Genomic DNA, 14776 nt, shown 5'->3' on the forward strand with positions numbered 1-14776 from the left:
CAGACTGAGTAGATTTTAGCCGCTCTTGTCACACAAAAAGAAACCCTGTGAAATGACGGACATGTCAACTTGCTATTTTGATATCTAGATGTGTCACACACCACATGTTGTATATCCTAATACACACAATAAAATCTACATATGAATTAGAGAGACAGAGAAACAACCCTAAAAGAAAAGCTCTCATCAAGGGTTCGGTCAGACCCCAGAGCTAAGAAGGCTTACAATACCCCTGTCTCCCCAGAGCCAGGGTGCCAAGGGCAGCGAAGTACAGCAGCTTTATCACGAGGCCAGAGTCAGCTGTGAGAGGTGCCTCGGAGCCAGAGCCAGGCTGGAACGGAGGTGCCTGTGTACAGGACAGGGTGAAAAGCTCTTGCACTGCTAGTAAATTGGTCCCTGAGTTTGTCACTCGCTGCTTTCAATGAGGTTCATGCTTGTCTTGAAGGGGGGGGGAGTCACGGCTTTCCATTTCAGAACACACAGACTCACGAGCAACATTTACGACTGCCACAGCTAATTTCACATTCCATCTACGAACTGGGTGTGGCTCCTTTTTTCATGCTCAACACAGATTTAAAATGCAGCGGTGTCAGCAAGGGTCACCCGATAGCGCTGTACTTTAGATGTTTATCTCCAGTTGACCAAAGTCATTTTTTTTTAATTGTTGTTTTTGAATTTTTATTTAGTCAGGGTCTCACTAGATAGCTCTGGCTGGCCTGGTACTAGCTATGTAGACCAGGCTAGTCTGGAATTAGCAACCCAAACCAGGCTGGCTTCAAACTCACAGAGCTCTGCCTACCTCTTAAAGTTTCTTATTTTTATGTTTATGTACGTGTGTGTGTGTGTGTGTGTGTGTGCCACATGTGTGCAGATGCCCACGCAGGCCAGAAGAGGATTAGATCTCATGGGGTTATAAATGGCTGTGAACTGCCTTGTGTAGATGCTGAGAACCACACTGAGATCCTCCGCCAAGCCAGCTCACCAGCCCAGCTCCCCACCGAGGTCTCACTCCCCAGCCCTGGCTGGCCTGGAACTTTCTATGAGGACTGGCTTCTGTGGCCTGGGGTGAGAGTACTGAGGCAGGGAGTGTGAGCTAACACACCTAAGCAAAATGGTTAATACAACTGATAAATGCATGATGATTGATCTTCATTATCAACTTTATCGGACTTAGGATCTGAGGAACACATCTGTAACGCGTCTATGGGAGAATTTCCAGAAAGGGTTAACTAAACAAGGAAGACCCAGCCTGAGTGTGGGTGTCACCACCCCATCGGTTGGGGTCCCTGACTGAATAAGGAGGAGGAGGGTGCTGAACCGTAGCTTTTACCTCTAACTGCGGGCCACAATGTGACTGGCCGCCTCATATTCTGTGTTCTGGCCCCACGCCTTCCCTCATGACACACTGAACCCCCGTCTTTCTTTCTTTTTTTTTTTTTTTTTTAAAGATTTGTTTATTTATTATGTATACAGCATTCTGCCTGCCGGCCAGAAGAGATGGTTGTGAGGCACCATGTGGTTGCTGGGAATTGAACTCAGGACCTCTGGAAGAGCAGGCAGCGCTCTTAACCACTGAGCCATCTCTCCAGCCCCACCCCCGTCTTTCTTAAAGTGTGAGCTCCCACCAGCTCCTCCCTCCTTACGCTGCTTTGAGGGACATTTTGTCACAATGAGAAAAAAACAAGACTCAACAGTGACTCACCTTTACCAATATTAGCAGAGTTACTTGAGGCCCCTCGTGGACATGGGGCCAGGCCATCCTTCCCATGTAAGATGACCTCTCTTTTCTGCCTCGCTGGGAGGAAAACGGTGAGAATCCAGAAATAATTATCCTCACAGTTTGAGCTCAGGGACTCAGTGTTGGGCCCTCCTGGCAAACTCATGGGGCGTGGGGAAGTGTGTCCTCCCAAGCCAGGCTGCATTGCAGCCCTGTTGGTACCCCACTTCGTGTTCCAGGCCAGAAGCAAGTTATGCCATACACTGCTCCAAAATGAGACTAGAGGCTGCGGCCTTCCCTGCATAACTTACTGCATCACACAAGCAAAGGAGCCCTTGCACATCTGGGCTTTTTCAAGAAGAGGGCTTCATACAGACCTGTTCTTTCTCTCGGTCCATTTTCAAGATCCAGATTCTGACCAAATCAAACCAGAACTTTTTCTGTCTAGATTTCATCAGGCCCTAAGTGAGGAGGCGCTTTCTCCAGTCCCGCATTTGACGTGGACAGGTGCTGTGTGTTGCAGCCACCCCACCTAAGAAGCAAACACACTTCGTCATAGCATGGCTTAATTTTTAACCCAAATCAATAAAGCTTAGTTTTATATTAAGAAATCATGTATCATTTTTGTGTGTGTGTGTTTCTGTTTCTTGATACAGGGTTTCTCAGGGTAGCCCTGGCTATCTTTGATCTCGATTTGTAGACCAGGCTAGCCTCAAACTCAGAGATCCACCTGCCTCTGCCTCCTGAGAGCTGGGGTTAAAGGTGTGCACCCAGCTTTAGGCATCCTGTATCATTCCTAGGGTTAAGATCTATACCCTAGGGCTGGAGAGATGGCTCAGAGGTTAAGAACGCTGCCTGCTCTTCCAAAGGTCCTGAATTCAACTCCCAGCAACCACATGGTGGCTCACAACCATCTGTAATGAGATCTGGTGCCCTCTTCTGGTGTACATACAGGCAAAACACTGTGTATATATGATAAATAAATAATTTTTTAAAAAAATATCTATACCCTATTCCTATCAGGATGCCCACTATAATGCCACTGAATTAAGGCTGAGCTGCTTCGTTAGGCATTGCAAGTTTCCCAGGGGCTGCTTCCAGGCATAGGTGCAAACTCCAGGCTCTGATCCACAGTGTTTCTGTCTCTCTGAAAAGAGAGAAAGTGGGGTTGTAGCATGTTCTAACACATGCAGTACATCCTGTTGTGACTCGCATCTAGTGGCTTCATTTATTTTTTATGGGAATAATAAAACATTATCTTAGAACTCAAAAGAGCAGCAGGCAGGAGTCACACACGCTACACACAAGTGTATTTAACATGAGAAACACACAGAGTGCTGTTAGCCAAAAGCTCTTCGGCACTCTTACCCGTGGCTCCTTGTGGGTGTCCTCACGGCCAGCAGAAGCCTAGAAGTCTAATGCAAGCATTTTAACATCCACCCATTTGAAATGTGCAAGTATCGCCTTGGATTACAAGCCCGACATTTGCTCTAGCTGTTTACAGATCCTGACCTTTATCCTGATCCTAAGCCTTGCCCCATTCCTGGTGCTCACTGACCCCTGACCCTCCAAATTGAGGGCCCAGTCCCAGTCCCTGCCTCAGGCCCACACCTTATGAGATTCCTGGCCTGACCTGCCTCTCCCACCGTTCCACCAAGGAGGTCCACCTTCCGCCGATCCCAGCCTGCCTAACCTTGGCTAGACTTTACTTGAACTCCACAGTTGAAGGGAGTGAGGGTGTGAGGAACTGAGGGATGGATGTTTGCTCCGGTGAGGGGGAAGCAGCAGCAGATGTGGGTGGACGCCATCTTGTGCGTGGCTTTATGAGCACCCAGCAAGAAGTGCAGGTTGTGTGTCCGGGACAGTGGGAAGCCGCTGGAGAGTGAGCAGACGAGAGGGTGGAGGTGACGAAGTCTGTCACCAGGCAATTAGAGCAGGCCAGCTGGGGAAGGGTCGTGGTCTGGTAGGATACTTACTGTGAGTGGTGATGAAAGAAGTGTGTGACAATCCCAAATCAAGAAACAGAGCTGTCGGGGCTTAGGGATCGCTCGCGTATATGGAACTGAAGGGAAAAGAACATTTGGAAAGGAATCCTGCCTCCGCTTCCTGAGTCCTGGCCTCTAAGCATGTGCTGTACTGGGATTTGTGCAGGACTGGGATTAAAACACATTCTAACTAAGCAAGCACCCTACAACTGAGCCACATCCTCGGACCAATACTGTATCTGAGTTTTAATTACACATCCTTCAAAAAGAGAAAGAGGGCTGGCGGGAGGACTCAGACAGTAAAGGTCCCTGCCACCAAAGCTGGCACCCGGTGTTAGACACCAAGAGCCACAGGTCGAGGAAAAGAACTGGCCCCCACAACTTGTCCTTTGACTTCCATGTGTGCCCTTTGGCATGTGCACAATCACACACATGCAAGCACAAAATGTGATTTTAACTTTTCTTTTTTTTTTTTCTTGGTTTTTCGAGACAAGGTTTCTCTGTGTAGCCTTGGCTGTCCTAGACTCGTTTTGTAGACCAGCCTGGCCTCAAACTCAGCGATCCACCTTCCTCTGCCTCCCGAGTGCTGGGATTAAAGGCGTGCACCACCACGCCAGCTCTGCCTGCCTTTCTTTCTTCTTTCCTTCCTCGTCTCCTCTTTTCCTTCTATTTTCTGGGGCCCTGATGCCTTGAACTTGATAAGAGGAGCGAGCTCCAACAAGTGACTTCTCGGGCCGGTGAGATGGCTCAACAAGCAAAAGTGCTTTCTGAGCAAGTCTCAGGGCCTGGGCTTGACCTCTAGAACCTACATAAAGGTGCAAAGAGGCAACCAACTCCACAAAGCTGTCCTCTGACCTCCACATGTTTACCTTGGTAAACATATACACACACACAAACACACACATACACACACACAGATACACAAACACACACACACATATACCACACACACACAAACACACACACATACACAAACACACACATACACACACACGAGCATACATGCATAACATACATAAAATTTTAAATATAATATTTAAAGCTTTTCTTTTTTTTTTCATTTTAAGCACCCTCTTTCAGGTGAGGGCCCCGAGCACAGCCGACCAGCACCGAAGCGTATCTCCAGTCCTGGAGTCTTCCTTCCAACCAGGAAGCCCCCTCCTCCTCATGACCCAGCACGCCTAACCCTGCACATTCTATCTGACCACCATGTAGGACAAAGGCATCCTGCTGACTATAAAACACCAGCGGGTGTGGTAGGAAATCCAACCAGAATCTCTGTCTTGCACAACCTGGGCAGACCTGAGGACAGTGAGTCAGCTCTGCCCCAAGCCTAATGCGGCTGCCTCCTGCCTCTGGCCTCCTTCCAGCTCCCTCTGAGGCAAGTCAGCATACCCATCTTCCCAGAACACAGAGCCATAGGCACAGTCATGATCCCTCACCGATAAAAAAATAAATAAAAAAATAAAAAAAACTTGTTGAAGAACCTGTGAGGCTCTCTGATCTGTGCTTCTGGAGGAACTCCATACACATGCTCCACCCAGTAAAGAGAATTTACCAGGCAGGAGGGCAAGGAGCAAAGTCCTGTCGCAGAGCGAGGGGAGAGTTTTATCTCCCAGACTGCAGGGAGGCAGAAAGCCAGTGTTCCAGGAGACACACCATCTGGAGCTGGCCTCATGGAGGCCCTGGTCCCATTTCTGCAGCTGCTGGTGCTGCTCCTGACCCTACCCCTGCACCTGCTGGCCTTGCTGGGCTTCTGGCAGCCCGTGTGCAAAACCTACTTCCCCTACTTTATGGCTATGCTAACAGCCAAGTCCAACAAAAAGATGGAAAAGAAGAAACGGGAACTGTTTAGCCAGATAAAAGATCTTAAGGGGACTTCCAAGAAAGTGGCCCTGCTGGAGCTCGGCTGCGGCACTGGTCCCAACTTCCAGTTCTACCCACCCGGCTGCAAGGTCACCTGCGTGGACCCGAACCCCAACTTTGAGAAGTTCCTGACAAAGAGCATGGCTGAGAACAGACATCTCCAATATGAGCGCTTCATCGTGGCTCATGGCGAGGACATGAAACAATTGGCTGACCATTCCATGGACGTGGTGGTCTGCACCCTGGTGCTGTGTTCCGTACAGAGCCCAAAAAAAGTCCTGCAGGAAATCCATAGAGTCCTGAGGCCGGTGAGCAAAGCGGGAAGGGAATGAGGCCGGGGAGGGAAACGGAGCATTGGCAGCTCCAGAGTTTCAGGACCCTGGGTGAGGAAGCTGATAGCGCTCACCATCTGACAGCTGAATACGCCATTAAAGGCCTGTACTGGGATGAGGCATAACAGGATGCTATGGAGACACAGGGGTGTGTTGCTTAACCTAGGTGAGGAGATCTGGGGAAGACGCTGAAGGCAGCAAAGATTAAATTGATATCTGAGAAGTTATCATGGTGTGGAGGAGGTGGGGGGTGGGGTAAAAAAAAAAAGTCTTCCAGTAGGAACTATTAGGAGTCTGAGAGCTGGAGCTGGGTGTGGGAAGAAGGAATTTAGGACAATTTCCAAACCTTCTGGCTTGCACAGCTGAAGGGAAAGTGGACGAAAAGTCTGTTTGCTGGAGTGGAAAAACTGTCTGGACAAGTTTGGTCTCAGGGTCTGCTAAGACATCCACGCAGAGAAGCCACACAGGCCGTTAGAGTTCAGGTCTGGAAGTCAAGACAAGATGTGGTTTGGAGCATGGCCTCTGGACAGTATATGACCTTTTAGATCAAATTAGACCCTAATTCGATATGGTAATGAATAAACCCCTAGGAAGAGGGCACTGGGGGTGGGACAAGTGCTTAAGGAAGCTCAGCTGTAGTCAGAACCCCCAGAATCTCGGGAGAGGCTGGGGTCACATCCCTATCTAGCCAATGTGTCTAACTCGCAGCCCCAGGTTAGCTGCGACAGTGGCCAACACAGAATCATTCATTTATTTAAAATACAGTAAGATTTGTTTTGTGACCTTTTTGCAACTTAACTGCAAAGTTCTTGAGGCAGCGTGAGCACGGTAGACACCAGGCATCGATGGGTACGCGTCTAGAAGAGCCTCCAGTTGCCCCTGTTCCCCACGGTACAGTTGTTCCAGTAAGACCTGTTGTCTGTCATGGCCACTTGCCCACCAGATGCTCCTGTGCACACTGTGAGGAGGGCAGGGGCTAGATGCGCAGATAACGCTGGGAACACTTTGTCCCGTCAACTCTTGGGCCAGAAGCTCTTACTTCAGAGAGCTCTGACTAGCTGGGTCTGAGAGGGGAGGGAGAGGTGCGGCGAGAAGAGCAGGACAGAGGAGACAACTGACCTACCTCCCTCCTCCTCCCTCCCCCTCCTCCCTCCTCCCCAGGGGGGGCTGCTGTTCTTCTGGGAGCACGTGGCTGAGCCTCGGGAAAGCTGGGCCTTCCTGTGGCAGCGGGTTCTCGAGCCCACCTGGAAACACATCGGGGACGGCTGCCACCTCACCAGAGAGACCTGGAAGGACATCGAGAGGGCGCAGTTCTCTGAAGTCCAAATGGAACGGCAGCCCCCTCCCTTCAAGTGGCTACCTGTTGGGCCCCACATAATGGGAAAAGCTGTGAAATAACTGTGCCCGAGGAGGAGGCCGTCTGCTCTCTCCCTGCCTGCAGCCAGAAGCCACCCCAGTACCTTCTAAGGGTCAGGTAAAGAATGCGAGAACCTCCTCGGCTCTGCCTCAGCCCTCTTCCACACGGAGGCTTTCTTCCTGCTTTCTCCAGACAGAGGCAGAAAACTACACTGCAAAGCCTTAGAGACTTTGCCCACCTGCCGTCTAGGACCTCTCTTCTCCTTCTGCCTCGACACCCATGTGCCCCTTGAAACTAGTCACAAGTCGATGCATGTATTCCCAGCCAGGTCACCTCAGCCTCCTTCCCCGCTACCCACTCTGTCCCTGGCTTCAGAAGAACAGAGATCAGCAGAAACCCTTGAGGTGAGAGAACAGCACTCAATAAAGCATCCAGAGTTGTTATTGTCAAATACTTTTTAATAAATAGACAAAGCCACTAGACTGGTACCACACACTAAGGTCAGAGTACAGGGAAGACCAGAGGGAAGAGCCCCTGAGACAGTGACACGATGTCCTCCCTGACCCTCTGTCTAAGGCACTTTGGGGAAGACAGGTGCTACAGGGGAGGGTGAGAGAGGGTGCTCAGGAGCCCTTCCCCCCCACCCCCTGTCCTGCATCAGGGCCTGCCTGCCCTTCCAGCCGTGCCCCCACGGCCCATCCATCCCTGATATGCCCCTCCTCTCACAGCATTCTAAGGGGAAGCCAGAGGGGTGGTTCTCACGGTGCGAGAGAGCTGTGGCCCTGAGGAAGCAAGAGTCTGCCACATCTCAATGCGATGCCAGCAACCTACTCCACGATCTCCTCCATCCCAAGGAGCCATCTTAGGAAAGGGTGGAAGGAGCCTACAGGCTGGGCCTGGGGCAAGGGAAGTTAGGCAGTGGCTGGCACAGGATGTCCATCAGGACCCAGCTCAGGGTGCCAGTCGGCAGCGAGGATGGGGTGCGCGTCAGAGCCCTCCCACTGGGAGTTGCCCCAGTTACTCCTCTGGATGGCTCCCGTCTTCTCCTCCTTGAACTGCTGCCGGTCTTCCCGAAGGATCTTCACTGCGTGGTACTGGGGCACGGTGGCCTCGGGGTGCTTCGCCCGCTTGAAGAATCCCAGCTATAAGGAAACCAAGCCAGACCATGAGGAGCCTACAGGGATGAGGCCCCCTGAGGCCCCCTCACCATCTCTGGGCTAGAATGAACCAAATGCGGGGTAGGCTGGTCGGCTTCCGGCACAGTGGGCAGCCCCCAGCTTGCTGCTGTCGGTACCAGGGTCCAAGCAAGAGGAAGACTAGAAGGGAACCCAACGTGCAAAACCAAGGAAATCTCTCTTGGTCCCTGAAAGAGAGGCTTGAGGCTGCACATCAGGATCTCCCACGCTCTCCTTTCATACCCAAGCTTCTTACAACCTCAATAGGGCCTCCTAAAACACAAGAGCCTCCCAGACCTCCCACACATCTGGAAGGATGCTCCCTGTACACATGCACCTGCGTGCTTTTAGCTGAGTAGCATTCCCTTCAGTCATCGACCTCGCAGCCATGAATACAGTAGCTTAACCCCTCACCTACCAAGGTGGTGTTGGGCCCCTTGCATACTGAAACTCAGACTAGCCATGAGTTCTGCATGCTCACGCTGTACGAGACCTCTTTACACAATCATCTCTGCACACTCATTCCCACAGAAAACACATGCATGCAGCCACCACCACCACCACCCCCCCGACATGCCCACATGCTCACATTCCTGGCCTACCCACTCTCCATGTGCATTCTGGGATATGTATGCTCAACACTGACAACCTCGTCTTTCTAGTCACTCCTTACCTCAGATATTCGGACCTCAACACCCTTGCGCACACTCCTCTCTTTACCCTGTCATTCCTGAACCTCCACCAATGCTGGGGCCTGCACTTGGACTCGCACGCACATAGATGCACGCGCACACATGTTTGCACACACACGTGCACACACAACAGTTACCCCACAGTCCCTGGACCCCCAACTTCCATGACCGAAGGCTGCACGGCCAGGTGGGCTCGGTGGTAGCTGGTTGCGAAGGAAGAGCGCGGACTGTTCCGGCGGAAGAAGCCGCACTGGGGACGTTGAGGGACAAGGGAAAGGCAGAGGGGGGGGAAGACTGAGAGGGGAGCAGATCTTTTACGTGTGTTCTTCCTCCTTCCCGTGGGAGCAGTGCACGGGCCGGGCCTCCTAAGGCCAGTCCTGAGGGCATCAACTCTCCCTAAGACTGGGCACATTCTCAGCAGCACAGATGCCACTCCAGAGCTCGATCCACTGATGGCACACACTCACCAAACAGCAGGTGGGCAGGGCAGTCCACAGAGCCCCGCGGATGTGCTTGGCTCTGCACAAGCCCCACCTGTGGCATGTGGCTCAGGGGTAGGCTCTGCTGGAGCATGAGATTCCCCAGCACTGGCATGTACGTGCATGTGCGTGCTTTTATGTTGAGCCAATAGGACTCTGTCACAGCTCTGTTAGCGCAAGACTGGTTCCATGTGCAGCCCGGTACGTGGCAGCTCCCACTCAGCCCCAAGCGGTTGCCTAGAGCTCCACAGTCGTTGGCCTTGATCACAGCTTCCTCCCCAGCCTTTGCTGCCACGCTCTGGTTCAATCAGACCACACTTTCCTACCCACCATGGCCTTCTGGAAGGCTCAGATCCCGCCCCCCACATCCCATTCCTACCACTTCACCGTCTTCTAGGGCCCAGCTCCTGGGGGTCACCCTCTAAAGCCTTCCCCTCCCTGAGTTTCCATTGTCTCAACTCAACAACTTCTGCCTTGTCCTCAACTACAAAGCCCCCTACTCCCACTGGACTACAAAATCCTCAAGGACAAGATCTGCACCAGGGCAGCCTCTGCTGGTGCACGAGATCCCCAGCACTGGCGTGTGCATGTGTGTACTTTTGTGTTGAGCCAATAGGAACCTCCAGGGCAGATGGAGTTCCTGGTGCTCAGCGGAGTGAGTCAGAGGCTAGCCCCCTTTTCACACGGGCTCCACCCTTCCCAAGGCTCACCTTCCACAGCAGCAGCACCAGCAGGGCCAGTACCAACAGCCCAGCCAGCACTGCCAGGAGGATGACCCACCAGGGGACTCCCTCCGCAATCACAGCCACGGGGTCCAAGTATACCATCACCGGGATCTGAAAAACAGGAAGTTCAAGGGCTGGGGTGAGCGGGAAGGAGGGGAGTCCCCACCCAGCACACCCTCCAGCCTGGCAGCTCACCACCGTGGACGCGTCTCTGAGCAGCAAGTTCTTGATGGACGATTTCACTGTGATGTTGGCTCGGACAATCACTTCCAGGGATTTCACGGTTATGTACTCCTAGGGGAATACGGAAGAAGACTGTTCTCCTCAACCCTCTCCAGCCACTGAGGTTACAAACAGGATGGTGCCAATGCAGAGGGTGTTTCTGCTCGGCTTGGGCTCTCAGCATTCGGATGGGGAGTGGTAGGGGTTTTCGCAGGAGACGCCCAGCCTGGAACCCCAGTGGTTGCCCTCACCTCCAGAAAGGTACTGTTCCAAAGGCGGCCCCAGACATGCAGCACGGCCGCACGATCAAAGCTGTGGAGTGGGCAGCTGAATACCACACACTTGGCCGTGCCCTGGGCGCAGTCCTAGAAACAAGGATAGGTAGGACCCTGAGCCATGTGCTGCCACCTTGCCCACACTCCTTGTCTGACCTCAAATTCCTCTCCTCCAAGAAGTCTTCCCAAGCCAAACCTCTGGCCCATAATAGTACCTACCTCAAATCTGGACTACTGGTCTTTGACAGACATGGGGGCAGGGTCTTTCACTTGCACAGTAACAGGCACAGTGGCTTCCTGAGTTGATTGCTACTCAACTTATTATCTCAATTATTAAGCACCCAGTAACTACCAGGCATTTGCCCCAGTCAAGTTCCAGATGTCCTGCAAGATGCTTTGTTTGTTTGTTTGTTTGTTTGTTTGTTTGTTTTTGTTTTTTTCCAAGACAGGATCTCTCTGTGTATCCTTGGCTGTCCTGGACTCACTCTGTAGACCAGGTTGGCCTCGAACTCATGCTGATCCACCTCCCAAGCGCTGGGATTAAAGGCATGTGCCACCATGCCCGGCAAGATGCTTTATTTTGAGACAGGGTCTCAGTAGCCCAGGCCAGCCTCAAACTTATCCTTTCACCTTGGCCTCTATGTGCTGCGGCTGTTGGGGTGTACGCCACTGTGCCTGGCATCAGTTTTTCAAAAGAAGAAAGTAAGGCTTAAGGAAGGCCACCAGCCTACTTGAGGTCACAGAGTTAGCAAAGCTATTCAGTGGTGCCAGACACAATGGCGCACGCCTTTAATCCCTACACTCAGGAGACAGAGGCAGGTGGATCTCTGGGAGTTTGAGGTCAGCCTGGTCTATATAGGGCGTTCCAGGACAGCCAAGACTACAAAGCAAGACTCTGTCTCAAAAAAAAAAAAAAAAAAAAAAAAGGGACGGAGGGAAGAAGGAAGGAAGGAAAGGAAAGAGATCTAGTGGTGGGGCAGGTGTTTGACGTCAGATTCATATTTGGCAAAGCCACATTCCCGTTCTAAACTCAGACTCACGGAAGGAGAGCTGCCGACAAGCTACTGGGCCGGGGAGCCGTCGCCACCCCCTTCCAAGCCTGACGTCAGCCGCTTGCCTAAAGCTGACTTGTGTCATCACTCACAGTGCACACGCACAAGAATGGCTTGAGAGCGCTTGGAGTCTTTTTTTTCTTTAAGTATTTTCTGAGTGGGGCGGGGCACGCTGCTGCACACATGTGGCAGTCAGAGGACAAATGGCAGGAGTTGGGTCTCTCCTTCCATACTGTGTGCTCCAGAGATGGAGCTCCTCTTCAAGCTAGCAGCACATGACCCTGCTCATCCTGCGTCTCCCTGGGCCTCTTTAGAATCTCTTAGTCTTCCCATAGTCTACCTTTGAGTAATTCAAAGCCCTTTAGTCAGTTTGACGAAAAACAAGGCTACCTGCCTATATTTTATATAAAAAGAATCCGGAAAAAGTGAGTCCAGGACAGGCAAGGCTAACACAGAGAAACCCTGTCTCAAAAAACCAAAATAGAAAAAAAAAAAAGAGAGAGAGACAGAGAGACAGAGAGACAGAGAGACAGAGAGAATCCAAGTGATGGGGCTGGAGAGATGACTCAGCAGTTACAGAGATGACTCAGCAGTTACAGAGATGATTCAGCAGGCTGTGCTTGTGGAGAACCTGGGTTCAGTTCCCAGCACCCACACAGCAGCTCACAACCACCCCTAACTCCAGTCCCAGGGGATCCAATGTCCTCCTCTGACCACCACAGGCTCCGGGCACATGCGTGATAAAGGTATATATATTTGTGGGCAAAACACTCATAAACATAAATTAAAATAAATCTTTTAAAAATATTGTTAAGGGCCGGGTGTGGTGGCGCACACCTTTAATCCCAGCACTCGGGAGGCAGAGGCAGGTGGATCTCTGTGAGTTCAAGGCCAGCCTGGTCTACAAAGCGAGTCCAGGACAGCTGTCTCAAAAAGAAAAAAAAATTTTTTTTAAGGAATCTGAGATAATGCATGAGGCAAAATGAATCAGAAACAGGTAGGGGGAAAAATGTCACATGGTCACCCAACTGTGGACTCAAAAAGAAGGCACTATGTGCGTATGGTTCACATGCACATATGCAAGCAAAACACCCACACACTCTGCTTCTTAACAAAGAAGTAAAAGAAACTATTTCAGCGGTCAGACTATTTCAAAGTCCAGGCAGGACCACATGTGTATGTGCTACAGCAGCAGCTAGGTGCAGACACACAGCTGGCTGCGTTCTTTAACCTCGGGTGAGTCGTCTCCAGGGCTGCTCTGATCACACGGCCATGCCTGGGCTTACCTCCAGCCCCAGTGTCTCTGACTGACATCTGTGCCACATTCTCCCTGTCAGCACCGCCCCAGGAGGAACAAACACAGAGCGTTCAACAAACGCAGCTAAACACCAAAACCATGTGGGGAAAGTGGGAAGTAAAAGTGCTCAAAGGGGCCGGCTTAACGAAGCTCACGTTTATACTCTCTTAATCATGAGAACGTAGAACACTGGGCCTGGTGGCGCACGCTTGTAATCCCAGTACTTGGTCGGCCCCAGCCCTTATAAAATGTGATGTGTTTTTATAAATGAGCAGGGCCAGTTGCTTGGCTACCCAGCTGGCCCTGGAGTGGACACGGGGAGTTGCAGGGTCTGAGGCATCAGGAACTAACCCCCCCCACCCCCCTCCGCAGGCACTCTCTCCCTCCAGACAGCTGCAGACTGTCGGCCTGACTTGTCCCTGGTGTGTGAGCACTTTGTCAGGCTCACCTCCATGGCAGCTTCCTGACACTGTACACCTGTGACGGGCTCCTCTACCACACATGCACCCCTGACTGTGCCTGCCTCACCAAAGTGACATTCTTCTTCTTCTCGGCAAAGGACACTGGCCACCAGGACGTGCTAGGCTCCAGCTTCTCTCTAGGCTCCTGCGGCTCGGGCTGCCCCAGCTCTCTCCGCCTCCTATCCCTGCTGTCCACATCCTGGACAGGGAAGAGGAACAGGTGGTGAGAGTCCCTCCAAATACTGCAACCCTGAGATGGTGACTTCCCTCCCAACTCCCCACCCCCGTCCCCACCCCGCCTGCCCTGCCTAAGCCTCACCAGGCGGAGGATGTTGGGTTGTGGGGAGCAGATCCCCTTCTTCCCAGGGCCCTGTCCGCCCTCCAGCTCCACCCGCATGGGGTACAGCAACCACTTCCCATTGGCGATCTCGTGGGGCCACATGATGTTGAGGAAGGCAGAGCCCAGAGTGTTGAGCGACTGGCCTTGATTGGAGACCTACGGGCCCAAAGCAGTGTGGGGGAAATGAAGCTCGGGTTCTGAGTGGACCCCACATCGCACAGAGAGAGGCAAGGCTGAGGGGAGGACCTCAGGAAACACAGCATCACCAGAGCTGCACAACCTGGACCACACTGGGCACCGTTCTCCCCCTGTACCCAAACCCAGGCAAAGCTGGACACGTGTGGGAGGCTAGGTCAGGCCAGCGCTAAGTATTAAGGAAAGCTACAAACTCTTGCCCAAGACCCATGCCAGCTGAGGCCCCAGCAGAGCCCGGTCTCTGAGTTCTCAATGCCTGTCGGACCTGGAGAAGAGACGGCCCTGTCCACTGAGACCCCCGGCGCCAAAATGTGCTTGGAGTCACGTCTGCCCAGGGAGGAGGCCTGGAGCCCCAGGGCCACCATTCTGCAGTACGGGGAAAGAACTCATACCTTGAGGCACGTTTCAGCAGCCTCTTCTCTGTGCCAACAGAGAGGAGACTGGGGAGGGCTATACAACAGGGTGCTGCTTACCGTGACCTCATACTTGACCTTGCTGCCCACATCCCTCTCAGACCGCATGGCACTCTCACCCTTCACCTCGCCAGAGAAGAAGAGTTGCTGGGGAGCGGCCACCCTGGTTACGGATGAGAAGAGGAGGCCTGGG

The 14776-nt window shown here is 52.3% G+C and overlaps 2 protein-coding genes across 8 annotated transcripts in view; one reads left to right on the forward strand and one right to left on the reverse strand.

Annotated features, from left to right (window-relative positions):
• Nucleotides 1-5272: 5272 nt before the first annotated feature.
• On the forward strand, nt 5273-7708 carry TMT1B (thiol methyltransferase 1B). The gene is made up of 2 exons (XM_084758598.1): nt 5273-5876; nt 7062-7708. The coding sequence occupies exons 1-2, from the start codon at nt 5379-5381 to the stop codon at nt 7296-7298; spliced, it is 735 nt and encodes a 244-aa protein (XP_084614724.1). The 5' UTR covers nt 5273-5378; the 3' UTR covers nt 7299-7708.
• ITGA7 (integrin subunit alpha 7) overlaps nt 7695-14776 on the reverse strand; it is a 35132-nt gene continuing 28050 nt past the window's right edge. For 6 of the 7 annotated variants that reach the window (XM_084758484.1, XM_084758483.1, XM_084758487.1 and 3 more), the window contains 7 exons: nt 14644-14746; nt 13955-14131; nt 13703-13834; nt 10802-10915; nt 10524-10622; nt 10314-10439; nt 7695-8399 (listed from right to left, as the gene is read on the reverse strand). In XM_084758484.1, the coding sequence (XP_084614610.1) occupies nt 8169-8399; nt 10314-10439; nt 10524-10622; nt 10802-10915; nt 13703-13834; nt 13955-14131; nt 14644-14746 (982 nt within the window). In that variant the 3' untranslated portion in view covers nt 7695-8168. The other variant, XM_084758485.1, reaches the window with a different exon arrangement.

Source organism: Acomys minous (assembly GCF_964271855.1).
Source record: "Acomys minous genome assembly, chromosome: 15".
NCBI lineage: Eukaryota > Metazoa > Chordata > Mammalia > Rodentia > Muridae > Acomys > Acomys minous.